At 42.3% G+C, this 17195-nt stretch overlaps 1 protein-coding gene across 3 annotated transcripts in view; it reads right to left on the bottom strand.

Annotated features, from left to right (window-relative positions):
* LOC137344415 (peroxisome proliferator-activated receptor delta-like) overlaps window positions 1–17195 on the bottom strand; it is a 45891-nt gene that overhangs the window by 9419 nt on the left and 19277 nt on the right. For 2 of the 3 annotated variants that reach the window (XM_068007365.1, XM_068007367.1), the window contains 3 exons: window positions 13256–13394; window positions 11791–11993; window positions 1803–2250 (listed from right to left, as the gene is read on the bottom strand). In XM_068007365.1, coding sequence (XP_067863466.1) covers window positions 1803–2250; window positions 11791–11993; window positions 13256–13394 — 790 coding nt within the window. Of the gene's footprint in view, window positions 1–1802; window positions 2251–11790; window positions 11994–13255; window positions 13395–13543; window positions 13626–17195 lie in introns of all 3 variants that reach the window. The other variant, XM_068007368.1, reaches the window with a different exon arrangement.

Here is a 17195-nt window from a genome sequence, read left to right as displayed (position 1 = left end):
ACAGACCACTTACTGAGTTGGTTCTCTGTGGCAATAGAGGCACTGAGATCACAACATTTATACTGCAGTACTACAGCCAGAACCAGGGCTGCCTCTAATACTTGTGCTGTAATATATATTCATCCTTAAATGTTCAATTTAAAAATTGACTGTCAGTACTGTAACTTTATTTGCTGCAATAGTGCAATGTCTCCAGATCAGCATCTGTACAACTCGCAGCTTTCTCATGCCCTTACATAGGAAATGTTTCAGAGCGGTTATGCTGCTTGAGGTTTGTGTTTTCAACTATTTGCATACAATTTCTCACTTGGCAAATGGGACTTGCATACTAAACAAATAGGCTTGGCTGCTTCTCGGATTAATATCAGAAGACTAACTTAAGTTCATAAACCATGTCTATGAAATTGGTGAAAAATACATTTGCAAACATGATATTAACATTTTCCCCTAACAAACTTGGAAAATGCAATGAAATTTCACAAGTCAAGCTGCTTGTGGCTGAAATCCACTATGATAGTTGTAAATAAAATTTAAACTTCGAAGTCAAGCTTTGAGACCAGCTCATGGCTCAATAGGTAAATACACCACATACTGCAGTTAAAAATAAAACTTGCATTTTATGACACCCACTCATACAGCCTTAGAAGGTCCCAGGTTCATTTCATTGACAGGATAGATGCTGAGAGGCTGTTTCCCCTGGCTGGAGAGTCTAGAACTAGGGGTCATAGTCTCAAGATAAGGGGTCGGCCATTTAGGACCGAGATGAGGAAAAATTTCTTCACTCAGAGGATTGTGAATCTTCGGAATTCTTTAACCCAGAGGGCTGTGGATGCTCAGTCATCAAGTATATATTAAAATCTGAGATCAATAGACCTTTGGATGTTAAGGGAATCAAGTGATATGGGGATAGGATGGGAAAGTGGAATTGAGGTAGAAGGTCAGCCACGATCTTAATGAATGGCACAGCAGGCTCGAGGGGCCGTATGGCCTACGCCTGCTCCTATTTCTTATGTTCCTGGTCAGCTAAGTTAACTGATCTCAACCAGGGCAGCAGTGTGGGATAGTACAACTGGCCTATGTACTCCGTATCGGTAGGAAAAGGATAACCAGCCAGGATTCCCATTCAGAATCACTGTTCCATGAAATAGGAGGAGGGTGTTACAAGTGGCCTCAGTACCTTGATTTAGGAAGGTGACTATTGGCCAGGGTTCCCAGTCCTAACAGGTGACCTGTGACCCTGCTGGAGGCATGTTCGCTATCTGGGGACAGGATCAGACTTAGCTATGATGCCTTCCATAGTTGTATAGTCTTCTCACATTCAGTATCTAGGGTCACACATGAAGAACGACCATATAAGCAAGGTACCCATGGGCAACCATTGGTGGTGGAATTGTACCCCAATCAGAACAAGCCTTCAGGAGAAGTGTTGAGAAAATTGAAATGAAAAGCAAGAGAAAAAAATAGCCAATTTGCAAATTGCAGATGGTAGCAGTAACATGAAGGGAATCAGCATATGCAGATGGAGGCTGTGATGTGAAGTGAGTCAGTGCATGCATGTGGCATTGGTGATGTGAAGGGAATCCACGTATACAGATAGAAGCAGTGATATGAAGGGAGTCAGTGCATACAGATGGTAGCAATGTTGCGAAGGGCGTCAGTGCATGTAGATGGTAGCAATGTTGTGAAGGGAGTCAGTGCAGACAGGTGGCAGCAGTGGTGTGAAGGGAGTCAGTGCACGCAGATAGAGGCAATGATGTGAAGGGAACCAGTGCTCGCAGATATAAAGATGGTTATTTCCTTACCTCCGCATAAAATAATGGCCGCCACAAAAAGAGCCAAGTCGCTATCATCCAGTTCCAAAGCATTGAATTTCACTGCAAACTCAAACTTGGGTTCCATAATTTCACTGAATGGCTTGCGCAGGCTCCTCAGGAATTCCCGAGTCACAAATCCATTCCCATTAGCCACAAGAAGACCATCCTTATTCATAATTGATGCCAACATGGCAAAAATGGCTTCATGTACACCGTATTTTAGTAATGTCACCTGGTCATTCAGGTACAGCTTTAAGAATTCAGGGATGCACTTGGCAAATTCAGTGAGTTCTCGTACGGTTTCAACAGTTGTACACTGGCAACGATGGAAGACATGAACTGCAATCTCTTTGTTTGGAATTCCATTTACAGATTGTTTCCAAACTAGGTTTTTCTCAGCCTGCCAAAGGGTCTCCATGTCATGAATAACAAAAGGCTGAATTGAGGAGATAAAAAGGGTAAATTAGATTTGCTTGGTGTACCAACTTTGTGTACTACCCTATTGCCAAACAATTAGAAAAATGACCTAACTTTTTAATATATCAGGATATAATTGAAAGCACAATCAAATGTGAAGATTTTCTACAGCTCCAATAGTATACTTAATGACAATCCATTAAAAGGAATCTAGGAGAGCAAAAATTGCTGTCAAGTATTGGAAATAATATCACATTTTATTCAGCTAGCTGGAAGTGAGTGAAGAAAATATCTAATGGCCATTTTTAAATTCACTATTACCAAGTTCATTTCCCTCAATATTTCAAAATACTGATGGACAAAAGCAGCGGTACATTATCAGGGGACAGAGGGGCAACAGGCAAGATGAGTAAGGCTAGAGTTACACAGCACTAGGTACACGCTCAAATTGATGCGACACTCTCCTGGGGTTAGCCATCTGAGTTCTACAGTAACTTTTGTGTTGACATGCACCCAAAGCCACTTTGCATTGATGTGAAACTGGGAGTTTAACTACACCATAAAGCACTGAGGGGAAAAAAAAGAGTAAAAATGAGTATTTGCCCAATAACTTTATTATAAAACTGAGTCATGACCTGGACTAATAGTATTGGTAGAAGTTTATTTTCCTGATTCCCCACTCCGCTGATCTAATATACAAGGGAGTGAAGAGCTTACGGAATGCAAGAAGGATCTGAAAAGATAAAATAGGTATAAATTTTTAAAAATAAAATTAGTCAGGATTTTTCTGCATTGGTTATTTCAATTTGTTTAAATAATAATTTGACGTGCATATGTTGGTCAGATTTCATGCCGAGAAAAATCCATGATGTAGCAATTTGAAGATAGGCTCAAATTCTCTAAGAAAAATGATAAGAGTACTGGGGTAGGGGGCAGTCCCTAGAATTTCATAGATCAATCAAAAGGGGTATGTTACTGGGGAAGGGGGAATAAAGAGAGAAAGAAAAAACATTGGTGTGTATCTCTGTGAATGCGACCATGGTGCTTTATCCTTCCTGTCCGCAGTGTTCCATGATTCACCATGCCACCTTCCTCAAGCACATCTCCTCTGTCGTCCTGTTACATGGGATTGCCGTTGCATGATTCCACTCCTAGTTTTCCAAACATAACTAGAGCATCTCCAGCAATAGCTTTTCTTCCCACCCCTGCACCATGACCTTGGAATCCCTCAAGGATGTACTGTTGACCCTCCTCTCTACACGCTGACCCTCGATAACGCCATCTACAGACATCGGGAATACCATCGTGATCTTCCTCTCTCCCACTGCCATAGATTCCACCCCCATCCTCAGACACTGTCTCTAGCTGAACCTGGCTCTTTACAACCTCAGTGACCTGTTCATCCCTAAACTGAGCTTCTGACCCATATCCTCTCCACCACAGACACTGACTTCCAACGCTACAAGAATGCCTGCCTCTGCTCCTATCCGAGTTCTTTTGCTGCTGAAGCCATTATGTGCCATTATCATCTCCAGAGTCAACTACTCCAATGATCTCATTCTATCCGCCATAAATTTCAACTTGTCTAAAACTTTGCTGCGTATAGCCTGCCCATCACTCCAGTCCTCACTGACCTACACTGGCTCTCTGTCCCCCAACACCTCAAGTTTAAAATCTGTGCTCTTATACTAAAATTCCTTTGCTGCTTCACCACACACTACCTCTGCAATTTTCTCCAGCTACATATCCCCACCGAACTCCCCATTCCTGACTCCAGCTTCTTGGCAACCCCTGCACCCCCACACAATTGGTGGAAGAGACTGCCACAAGCCTGGAATTCCTTTTGTAAAACCTTCTGCCTCTCCATCTCTCTCGTCTTTAAAATCCTCCTCAAAACTGATCTCTTTGAATAAGCTTTTGGTCACCTCTCCTTGGTGTCCATTTTCCATAGGCAAATCTGTGAAGCGCCTTAGATGTTTTTTTTAGGTGAAAGGTAGTATATAAATTGAAGTTGTCTTAATAAAGTGAGAGAAAGTGGGGGTCAGACAGAGAGACAAAGAGAGAGAGAAAGACACACACACAGAGCACAAGTGACTCAGAAGACATGCAAGCATGTGAATCTGAGAGCGCATGCACAATTGAGAGTTACAGAGTATGTGTGAGTGCAAGACAGAGAAAGCGGTGTGACACAGAAGCCATGTGATACTGAGAAAGAACACGCATATGTCCAGGGGTGAGGGGGGGAAAAGGAGAAGAGGAGAAAGAGAGCGAGCAAGTATACCAGCTAGCCAGAGTACACAACATGGAGGACAGCATGCAGCAAGACAGCAAAAAAAGATATACAGTCAGACCAAGAGGGTGACAGAGAAATGTTTCATGCATATGTTGCACATCAATGACCTTTAAATATTCCCCAAATGCGGCGTGCGTTTATCCATTTTGCTGACCCATTAAGAGCATGAAGATCTGATTCGATCCCTGGTCTATGCTGTTAGCCATCACAGTCAGGGTGATGTTATAAGGGCTATTGTCTCAGCACCCACGGCTTAAGAGGAAAACTGGCCAGGATTTGTGCTCTTAACCACTATCCAGCGGCCCCCTGCTGGAAAGAAAGAAAGAACTTGCATTTATATGGCGCCTTTCATGACCTCAGGACGTCCCAACCACTTTACGGCCAATGAAGTACTTTTGAAGTGTAGTCACTGTTGTAAGGTAGGAAATGTGGCAGATAATTTGCGCACAGCAAGGTCCCACAAGCAGCAACGTGATAATGACCAGAAAATCTGTTTTTAGTGATGTTGACTGAGGGATAAATATTGGCCAGGACAAACTGAGAACTCCCCTGCTCTTCTTCAAAATAGTGCCATTAGATCTTTTACATCCAGCTGAGGGCCTCGGTTTAAAGTCTCATCCAAATGACAGCATTGTCGACAGTGCAGCACTCTCTCAGTAATCCACTGGGAGTGTCAGCCTGGATTTTGTGCTCAGGTCTCTGGAAAGGGACTTGAACCCACAACCTTCTGACTCAGAGGTGAGAGTGCTGCCCAGCCACGGCTGACATCCTGCTAGTGGTATACGTGTGGGCTTTGGATGAAGACAGGATTAGCTTCCAACAGCCAAGTAGCTTTTAACAGTGACTTTCCTGGCTCAAAAATGATTATTAGGCAATAGGGAACGGTATCGAAGAGTGTTCACATCAATGGAACCATATCCCAACAAGGAGCAGACGACTTCAACAAAGGAAGGGTATCTTGTGTTGAGTAATATATATAGGCATGACTTAAGAGCCAAGGATTACACTTTCACTTTCAAAAATAATTGACACTGGGCATAATTTCTAAATCAAATTTGCTACAGAGTCTGATCGTCCAATGTGTTGAAACACCCTATTCACGAGTGATTTAGGAACAGGTTTGCACAATACCATCTATAGCCACCAGATGTCTCCATATGTTGTAAATGTTCAAAAATACAACACAATAACGGGTCAGAATTTGCTCCCGAAATAACGGAGGAGCTTGACAGCACTCTCCGTTTTTAACAGCGAATCGAAAGAGCAACTTCCTGCATTTGCACACGGGCATTAAGACGTGGAAGTCGTGAACTTGCTCCTATTGGTTCGCCAGCGATTTGGCAGCTTTGAATTAAAGGGTCATCTCACGCTGCAATCATTGAAATCACTGAAAAATCGCAAACTTGCTCATCTGCCCAGCTGGAAAGTAACTGATTACGCCACTAAACAGGTACTCTTAAAAATACCAGGTTTAAACTCAGTTTCAAAAGCACGGTTAGTCTTAATAACTGCCAAGCAACTAAAAATTAAATTTTTTAAAATGTGGAATCTCAAATTACTCCTTATTTTAATGGTTTTGTCATTAAAAAGAAATTTAAAAATAAAAAAAATGTTTTTAAACTTTCCCTTCTGTCTCTTTAATTCAATTATTTCATTGGCTTTTTATTGAATAAAATTTAAATTTTTATTTACATGACTTCCAGAATACTAACTTTAAATGAATGAATTCTGCTTGCCTGCTTGTAGGCGTGACTTCTCTTCCTGACAGATTTTGTGGGCTTGTCTTCTATTCTCACAGACTGTTCCACACACATCAACTTAAGCTGTTCAGAGGCGGAGTTGATAGCGTACAATTTTTTTTTTAAAGTTCAAAATTAAGCAAGTGGACGCCACGGAACCCGCAGTAAGTACATTTGTTAATTTAATTCGCAGGAGCTGCGGCGAGCGTCGACACGCCATTCTGCGCAAGTTCTGGCCCAATATTTTAGGTACCTAATTCTTCATGGTATAGCATTGAAATTACATTAATATCTATTGGCAGAAAAAGTGGTACTGGGAACTAACTACAAATGGAAAAAAATTAAATGTGGTGTGATGATTTTTCCAAATTATATTTGATCTGGCCTTACTATCGAAATTCAATCTTTTTAAACTGCAAGAATACATATTTTTGGAACCCCACTAAGTATCATGCGTCAGTTTAAAAAAGTATTCTATTCCACCCATAATCTCTAGCATAGGATTAGAATGGGCTATTGCCAAGTCAGTATCAGAGAAAAAGTATAAATGCATGTAGTATGTCCAATATAACCAATATTATTCTAGAATTTCTTCAGCGATGGACAGACCTCAGCCAGTCAGTTTGCATGAGACCTACCACTGGGGTACTACCCTGCCATTTTCAACAAAACAAAAACATGTACAGACTATAGTCCTCATCATGGGGATGGTTTTGATTTGTAACATTTATAGAGTTTTCCTGTATGATCTGGCTCAGAGATGTAGGGTGGGAAAAGAGGGGAATGACTTCTTTAATTATTTAGGGAGCGTGTGGTCATTCCCTTCTCCTCCCCCAAAAATGCCCACACACACAATCTAGTGCAAAAGAAATGTTCTAAAAAAACAATTTGTAACAGAAAAGCATGCTAACCTCTATGCAGGATTCTCAATACCATGCCAAACTAACGCAAAGGATACAATTATTATACCACAAGACCGTTTATAACGTTGACACATTCATTGACACGCAAAATAAACATATAACTAGGCTCTGCATCTTCAACTGTTTGGGTTCATGGCATGGATGTTGACATTGTTGAAGGACAAAATTCAATAGCTGTACCAGTAGTAGCATTGTTTAAAAAGGGTACGAGGGAAAGGCCAAACAATTATAGGCCGGTTAGTGGCAGGCAAACTATTAGAATCAATACTGAGATAGGATAAACTGTCACTTGGAAAGGCATGGTTTAACGAGGGGTAGTCAGCATGGATTTGTTCAAGGAAGGTCATGCCTTACAAATCTGATTAATTTCTTTGAGGAAGTGCCAAGGAGGATTGATGAGGGTAGTGCAGTGGATGTTGTTTACATGGATTTTAGTAAGGCATTTGACAAGGTCCCACATGGCACACTGGTCAGAAAGGTAAAAGCCCATGGGATACAGGGACATCTGGCGAATTGGATCCAAAATTGGCTCAGTAACAGGAAACAAGGGGTAAAAGTCGATGGATGTCTTTGCAAATGGAAATCCATTTCCAGTGGTGTGCCACAGGGCTGAGAGTTGGGTCCCTTGCTGGTTTGTGGTATATATTAATGATTTGGACTTGAATGTAGGGGGCATGATCGGCAAATTTGCAGACGACACAAAAATTGGCCGTGTAGTCGATAGTGAAAAGGATAGCTGTAGATTCCAAGAAGATATCAATGGGTTGGTGGAGTGGGCGGAGAAGTGGCAAATGGAGTTCAACCCGGAGAAGTGTAAGGTAATGCACTTAGGGAGGGCAAACAGTAAAAGGGAATACGCAGTAAACGGAAATATATTGAGGGGGTAGAGGAAATGAGAGACCTTGGAGTGCATGTGCACAGGTCCCTGAAGGTGGCAGTACAGGTAGATAAGGTTGTGAAGAAGGCATACGGAATGCTCTCCCGTTATTAGCCGATTGTAAACAATTTTACAACACCAAGTTAAAGTCCAGCAATTTTATTTTAAATTCACAAGCTTTCGGAGGCTACCTCCTTCCTCAGGTGAGCTTGTGAATTTAAAATAAAATTGCTGGACTATAACTTGGTGTTGTAAAATTGTTTACAATTGTCAACCCCAGTCCATCACCGGCATCTCCACATCGTTATTAGCCGAGGTATAGAAGACAAAAGCAGGGATGTAATGATGGAACTGTATAAAACGCTGGTAAGGCCACAGCTGGAGTATTGTGCGCAATTCTGGTCACCACATTACAGGAAGAACGTAATTGTTCTGGAGGGAGTGCAGAGAAGATTTACAAGAATGTTGCCAGGGCTTGAAAATTGCAGTTATGAGGAGAGATTGGATAGGCTGGGGTTGTTTTCCTTGGAGCAGAGGAGGCTGAGGGCTGACTTGATTAAGGTGTACAAAATTATGAGGGGCCTAGATAGACAGGAAGTACCTGTTTCCCCTAGCGGAGAGTTCAAGAACTAGAGGACATAGATTTAAGCTGATAGGCAGAAGGATTAGAGGGGACATGAGGAAAAACTTTTTTTTTTACCCAGAGGGTGGTGGGTGTATGGAATTCGCTGCCCAAATTGGTGGTAGAGGCAGGGACCCTCAACTCTTTTAAAAAGTACTTAAAGTGCTGTAAGCTGCAGGGCTACGGACCGGGTGCTGGAAGGTGGGTTTAGAATGGGCACCTGGTTGTTCTTCGAGCCGGCGCGGAAAGATGGGCCAAATGGCCCCCTTCTGTGCTATATCTTTTCTGTGGTTGTATGGTTCTAAATGTTTCTCTATTGGGCATGGTTTAGCTCCAATACACCAATAGTAAATGTGTTCTGAAATATAGCCTCAACTTTGACTTCAGAAAAAGAGAGTGTTGGAATCTATATTTCTAGGAGCTTGACATTTGCCAGCACTCTTCCCTCTCAGTCAGAAGGTTGTGGATTCAAGCCCCATCTCAGGACTTCATCACATAATCCAGGCTGATACCCCAGTGTTGAGGTGAGGGAATGACTTGAGTTGTCAGAGGGGCTATACTTTAGGAGATGTCAAACTGGGGTCCCATCTGGCTGTTTTCAGATGGATGTTGAAGTTCCCATGGCATTTTTTGAAGAAAAGCAGGAAGTTCTCCTGGTGTCCTGGCCAACATTCCTCCCTCAACCAACAGCACCAAAATAGATTAACTGATCATTCATCTCAATGCTGCTCATGTGATCAAGGCTGCGTACAAAGTGGCTGCGTACAAAGTGGCTGTACCATTTTTTTACATAATAACGTTGCATTTCAAAGTAATTAAATGCACATAAAGCACTTTTGAGACATTTCTGAATGGCATGATAAGAGGCAATATAAATGTAAGCAAGTCCTTTTCCTTTCAATCCAGAGGCTTGATTCTGGAAAAAATATACTTAAATATTTTTCAGGGAACAGCAGAAAATTCTCCCTTTATTTTTGTTTTAAAAAGATTTGAATCATCCAGACTGTTTGGATTGTTAGCTTGGGCCAGAGCGGGGATGCATTTACCAATCTCAACTGTTTGCCACCATTCTCGTCTTTGGGCCAGGCAACTTGCAGGTGAATGAATCTCAATTCATTCACCCTCTGTTTTTCAGGTGCACCTCCAGTTTCAACTGAAGTGCCTCATTTGTGCTGGGGAGATGGACAAAAACAAGCAGCACTAACATCTAATGCCAGGCCAGATTACAGTTTAGCACAAACATGACATTACTTCTCAATACGAGTAATGCATTATTACAGACCTAACTTTACTTTCAATTGGGACTAAGACAAATAATAAATAATTCTGGTCTCATTTTCATTCTGGATTAAAATTAACTTCTACAACACAAGTAGTACTTTAAGCATCCATGCTGCCATGTCACAATTTTGCATTGACTGATAGAGAAAGCCTTAGATGCCATTTTTTGGCAGTTGACACCATATAGAGGGTGCAGCCTACCATTTCCTGTTCTTTTTAAAAAGTCCCCCATTGAATCCCAACACAAGTGTGCGGTGCCTTCTCTGAATTTAAAGGGAAGGAAAAGTCTAGAGAGAGTACTTTTTATTCAAAGTAACCCCCTCCATTTCTATCTGAGAGTAGTAACTATATATTATAAATCCGACATCTGCACGTACTTCCTGTCAACTTTTTCCATCACAAATTTCTATATCCACAATTATAATGGAAACTACCCAAGTATAACTTCCTCCCAGTGGGTGGACAGTTTGGGTTATGTCTACGCTTACCTTTTTTTCATTCCATTTTGGAGATCAACTTCCATGCATTTCTCTCCCATGTTTATACAGCTGCCTTATATGGGTCACTGTGTAAGCCCATCAGAGTGTAGTTCTGGGGGTGGGCCTGGGATTGCTGTGTTATGATGCAATTGCATGTAGTGGGTGGACTAGGGAATCTGAAACTGCGCAGGTGCCATGCCTCATTGTTTGTATCATGATGGAATTTTGAAACACAACAGCTGGTACAGTGAAAAAACCAGAGGAGATCATTGTTCTGAATAAAGATCAGGGGACCTATGAAAAAACAGGTCTGCGTTGCCACCAAAATAAAGCAGGTCAAGATATTTATGTTTGCTTATTATAACAGGGTCTGCTCTTCAGAAGTATCAGCTTCTTTTCTCCACTACCAACTGTCTCCTCTCCCTTGTCCCCTCTATCCTCACCTTCAAACATGTGCGAGGAGCTCATGGACTTCTTCGTCAATAAGATTCAGACCATCCATTCAGCTGCCTCTGCTGCTTCCACCCCTTCCCCTTGCCCACCAAGCCAAACCTACCCCCAAGCTCCCCTGCCTTTGTCACCCCGGACTCGACTATTGCAATGCTTTCCTGGCCAACCTACAGTCCCTCACCCTCCACAAAATTCAATGCATCGAAAACTCTGCTGGCCCATATCCCATCGTGCACCATCTCACTCAGCCATCACCCCTGCCCTTACTGACCTACACACCCATCCCCCAACACCTCCAATTCAAAATTCTCATTCTGATGTTTAAATCCCTTCATAGCCTCACCCCTCTCTATCTCTGTAACCTCCTCCAGCCCTACAATCCCCCCCCAGAACTCTGTGTTCCACGGACTCTGGCCTCTTGTGCATCCCCCCTCATCATTGGTGGCCGTTCCTTCAGCCATGTAGGCCCTATGCTCTGGAATTCCCTCCCTATTCCTCTGCCTCTCTACCTCCGTCTCCTCTTTTAAGACCCTCCTTAAAAGCCACCTCTTTGACCAAGCTTTTCGCCACCCCTTCTAATATCACCTTTTTGGCTCGGCTTCTATTTTTGTCTGATTAAACCTCTGAAGCGCCTTGGGACATTTTTCTACGTTAATAGGACTACATAAATGCAATTTGTTGTTGCTTGACTTCATTGGATGTGAAGCACTTTGGGATGTCCTGAGGACGTGAAATGCACTATAAAACTGCAAGTTGTTTCGTTCTTGTTTCTTATAAGTGCAGCCAATGTTAGGAGAACTAAACATTTGCGGTTAGCTATAGTCATGTTGTAAGAGCACCCATACTGATCACAAAATTCAGGCCAGGATCAACAAGGTTCTCTCCCTTTACTTACTGGGTCCTTGGTAGCCTTTCCACTTAGGATATCTCGTGCCTTTTTCTTAGTCATATTGAAGTTCTTTAGATATGCATCGTAAACATGTTTTGCCAGTGATTTCAGATCGGCTATTTGTGGATTTTGAACTGTTGCTTCACCAGCTAGAAGTCCCGCAACTAGCTTTTTCTTCTCTGCTTCAGGCATTCGGCCAAAACGGATGGCTGTTACCAGAGAAAAACAAAATTAGATTTGGCAAAGAATTCAGTTTGTTTTGGTTAAGTATAAAATTGGCATACTTTCAAATTATTTATTATTAGGCTGGTCAGTGAATAGCGGGTCTGTTTTCAACAAGTGCCAATCACCACATGCTCTACTGCTATAAGAGGTTTCAACACAAGCTCGTTAGCACAAATTGAAAACAGGCAGTGCTTCACACTGGTAACAATTTTGACACAGTATCCCTTTTACTTTAACCTTCTCCTGACACGCGGGGACCAGCAATCATACTGTTCTTCACGTCTGTTCTCCCAACAACTCCAGAGATAACACCAAAGTATAATAAGGAACTATAGAGAACAATAGCTGCGAGTGTATTACAAAGATGGAACACAAACTGAGGGGCTTGGAGGACATCATGAAGCACAGAAGGAGGGAAGAACAGACAGACATGGATTTACATAGCACCTTTCACATTCTGGTTTTTGTAGGCCAATTTACATACAGCAGGGTCCCATAAGATGAATGAACAGTTAAAATGTTTGTGATGGCATTGGTTGATTGATGAATATTGGTCAAGACACTCCCTGCTCTTAGTCATAAAAGTGCCACGTGCTCTTTTACATCCATCTGAACAGGCAGGTGGGACATGGGTTTAAAGCCTCACCCGAAAGACTAGAGCAAAGCTTGAGGAGTTGCAATCAACTCTGAGGTTCAGCATCTTCAATACATTCATGAGATTTTTTTTAAAAACCAGACTCGCCTGGTTGATTTTTTTTTTGCATTTCTTTTCCTTCCTCTTCCGATAATGATCAGGAGCAGAAACCCTGGCTGATTTTCCTCCCTCCATAGCCTGGGGCACAGCGAAGCCAATTCTTACAGCAAAACTGCCACATTAAACCCAGATCAGTTAACTCAGTACAGATCAAGGCTAAACCTGGAGCTTTCCTGGCACGTATGGAGCACTAGGCACAATCATTTTTAAAGACTGGATTAATTCCTAATTGAATTAGAAATCAATAATGACGTTAAGCAATTAAAGTGAATCAGCAATGAAGTTGTGGCAAGTTATCAACTAATACTCTGATTTAAGGATATTTCTGCCACGTTGGCTGCCTGTAAAGCACAACTTCAATATAAAATAAAATGTGTTAACACAAATACTTTATAAAATCACTCAATTCTCTATTTGAAAAATTGTTAAACCTGTCAACTTATCATCACATGCCTGAATTTTCATTTGCTTATTTTGACAACATTCACTGACCATTATGTGACATTCCTAATGCCAGGCACTTCTGGAAGCGACAATACTGGCACTTATTCCTGTTCTTTTTCTGGATCTTACAGTTACGATCACATTTCTCGTACTCCAGCTTCATGCGAATTGTTCTTCGGAAAAAACCCTGGAAGTCAAATTTTGTTTTAATTTTTAAACTATGAAGTGAGACAGAAATGGGATTTCAAAACGGAGTACACGGCTCATTGATAAATCCATGCAAATTTCTGATTAAATAAAATGCTAGCTTGGACAACATTTTACTCCTTATCTTACCAAGTTGTTGGGTTATTTATAAGTTATTTGTGTTTTCCGTTATCACCTGTAGAGTAAGCCAGAACAGTCTCATTTTGAAACTCTAGAGAGTAAACAAGGATTAATTAAAAATTATCTATATATATGTACATATTAAAAGTATGCATGCACTCCCTGGAACTATCACAATTATTTCTTGTAACTTTCCTGTCATGCCTACACTACACCTATCTAAACTTACATACTTAGCTTTGATTGAGTCCTCCTACCTCCCATCTCCAGCCACTCACCCAGGACCTACTGAAAAGCTTGCTCCGTATCAGCCCTCTTTCCCACCTCATTGCTTCTACCTCTTTACCTGACCCGAAGCCCCACTGGGCCATTCCTGCTGCCTCTCCAACCTGAACCCTGAAAGAAAAGCTATGTTCCTGCCATGATCAGGAACTAGCTTCAAGTTGATTTGAATGCTTTTTTAAAAGTTTCAGTTTGCCATATAATAATAATGAGGCTTCCTAGTTTGGCATGGAAAAGCCTTTTGGTTTTTTAAACCTGGGTAGGGAAGGAGAAGGATTCTCCTTCACCCCTTTCCATCTGCCCAAGCACTCAGGCCTTGCCCCTCCCTCCTGCTTCGTCCATCCATTCGCAACCTCTGCCTCATGTACCAGTGCCTTCCTCACCCTAGTGATGCCTCCTGCACTTCTTACTAGTCCCAGCCCATTCCTTCCTCCCAACTCTGTCCTGTCATATCCCACCCCCTTGCTGAGCATCTATGCCTTTCACCACTCACTGCTGACCCACTCCACAACAAAGCTGTTAAAGTACTTTATGCCAACTGGCAGCAACACTACATTGTCACTGGGGAGAAGGGGTGGGTGTTGAGAGTCAAGGTCATACCAAGTGGTCATGATGGTTGAGGAGATTTCTTAAAAAGTGCTTCCCCAGCAGAGATCTGGGGAAACCTGTATTATTCTAATAAAAACTCAGCAATATCTATTTAAATAATGCAGATTTAACCAGATCACTGCTGTGGAAACTTTTTTCTATACTTCTGGAGAGCGCAGAGAAGAATAACTTGGATTAATATAGCATCTTCAACATCCGTGCTTCAAGAATAGATATTATGCTGAGCCAGGAAGGGAAAGGTTAGGAGCAGTGACTGAAAGTTTGGCTGAAGAGATGGAATTTGAGAGGGTGCTTATCGCAGGAGAGAGAATTGGAACGATGGAGAGGTTTAGGGAACAAATTCCAGAATTTAGGACCCAAACGACTGAAGGTTCTGTCACCAATAGTGGGGGAAAGGAAGGGGAATTTTTTTTTATTCGTTTATGGGATGTGGGCGTCGCTGGCGAGGCCGGCATTTATCGCCCATCCCTAATTGCCCTCAAGAAGGTGATGGTGAGCTGCCTTCTTGAACCGCTGCAGTCCGTGTGGTGAAGGTTCTCCCACAGTGCTGTTAGGAAGGGAGTTCCAGGATTTTGACCCAGCGACGATGAAGGAACGGCGATACATTTCCAAGTCGGGATGGTGTGTGACTTGGAGGGGAACGTGCAGGTGGTGTTGTTCCCACGTACCTGCTGCTCTTGTCCTTCTAAGTGGTAGAGGTCGCGGGTTTGGGAGGTGCTGTCGAAGAAGCCTTGGCGAGTTGCTGCAGTGCATCCTGTGGATGGTACACACTGCAGCCACAGTGCGCCAGTGGTGAAGGGAGTGAATGTTTAGGGTGGTGGATGGGGTGCTAATCAACCGGGCTGCTTTTTCCTGGATGCTGTTGAGCTTCTCGAGTGTTGTTGGAGTTGCACTCATACAGGCAAGTGGAGAGTATTCCATCACACTCCTGACTTGTGCCTTGTAGATGGTGGAAAAGCTTTGGGGAGTCAGGAGGTGAGTCACTCGCCGCAGAATACCCAGCCTCTGACCTGCTCTTGTAGCCACAGTATTTATATGGCTGGTCCAGTTAAGTTTCTAGTCAATGGTGACCCCCAGGATGTTGCTGGTGGGGGATTCGGCAATGGTAATGCCGTTGAATGTCAAGGGGAGGTGGTTAGACTCTCTCTTGTTGGAGATGGTCATTGCCTCGCACTTGTCTGGCACAAATGTTACTTGCCACTTATGAGCCCAAGCCTGGATGTTGTCCAGGTCTTGCTGCATGCGGGCTCGGACTGCTTCATTATCTGAGGGGTTGCAAATGGAACGGAACACTGTGCAATCATCAGCGAACATCCCCATTTCTGACCTTATGATAGGGGGAAGGTCATTGATGAAGCAGCTGAAGATGGTTGGGCCTAGGACACTGCCTTGAGGAACTCCTGCACAAAAAGCTAGAGTCAAGAACCAAGTGTTTGGGGAGGGGGGGTGCAATATAATGGCATAGATTGCTTCACTATCATAAACCACACATGAGCTGACTCATTGAAAAAAACTGAATACTCAAAAGTATCATGACTATTAACAGTAACTTAACCTTCACTATTATGACCCTGATCTGTGTTTGCACGTTCCTGTGTATGAGAGTTTGGCAACGCCTGGATTATCATACCTACATAGCTAAAATTCAGTGAACAGACACGAATGCAAATAAAAATTCAAAGTTTTGAATTTTGGAAAATCGTAACTTTGGGAATATTTTGAATAAAACTTTGATCGTTTACATGCAGGAAATTGCACTGGCTGAGGCTAAACTTTGGAATTTTCTTGATGAATGAAAGTTATTGAAGCATAAGTTGCAATTATTATAATTCTTTCATTGGTGGCCTCTCTTGGGTGGAATTCCTTTCCAGTAAGGTCACAATCCTCAATAAAAAGTTAACTTAACCACTCTGAAGAAGGGCCTGCACCAAAACATAAACTTGTTTTGTTCTCTCTACAGGCGCTGACTGATCTGCTAGGAGTTTTCAGCTTTTTCTGTTTTTGTTGTAAATAGCTACAGCAATGAGATTCCTGGGGAAACAGTGAAATGAGATGGAAAGCCCGAGGATCAGGTATTAAATTAAAACAGGTTTGAAAATGAGGATATAGTTAAAGTCTGAAGTTACTGAAGTAAATGTTCATATCAGAGGGTTGCATGTGGCTAGGAGAAATATGAAATACTGTTCTTGAAGCTTGCGTTAATCTTTGTTGGAATAGTGTACAAGGCCAATGATATAGAAAGGACATTGGAATTTCAACTGATTGGAAATCAACCAAAGAACTTCCTGGAATTGCCTAAAATCTGCAAAAGGAATTTCAATTAAGCACAGCTGGGGCTCTCCATGTATGCTGCAAGTACAGAATTCTAGTTATACTGTCCGCTTGTATCCCTGTGCAGTGGGGAAACAACAGAGCTTTGAGTATGGGCACTCAAACACATGCATGAAGTGTTGCTCATTGGGCTCTAACTTCAATCAGCTTCTACTACCTAAGAATAGCCAAGGTTGCTGACTCATGCTGCGGTACAACCTCACACAACTGGCCATTCATCATGTGCAAGTCTCGACAGTAAACGTCAGCAGGCTATTTGACTGTGGATGGCATTACAGCCAAGCCAGGAATTTCCAGCAGGAGTCACTCTAATGAGGAGAGATAACCTGGCTAATTTTTCACTTCAGTAGCCCAGGGATACCAATTGTAGCAACCTTATCACCACCTTGGCTAAGATTAATTAATTCAGTTCAGACTGGAGTCTGAATCAAAACTCTGA

The sequence above is a fragment of the Heptranchias perlo genome, chromosome 27, assembly GCF_035084215.1.
Source record: "Heptranchias perlo isolate sHepPer1 chromosome 27, sHepPer1.hap1, whole genome shotgun sequence".
Classification (NCBI taxonomy): Eukaryota; Metazoa; Chordata; class Chondrichthyes; order Hexanchiformes; family Hexanchidae; genus Heptranchias; species Heptranchias perlo.
This window is presented reverse-complemented; position numbering and strand designations above follow the sequence as displayed.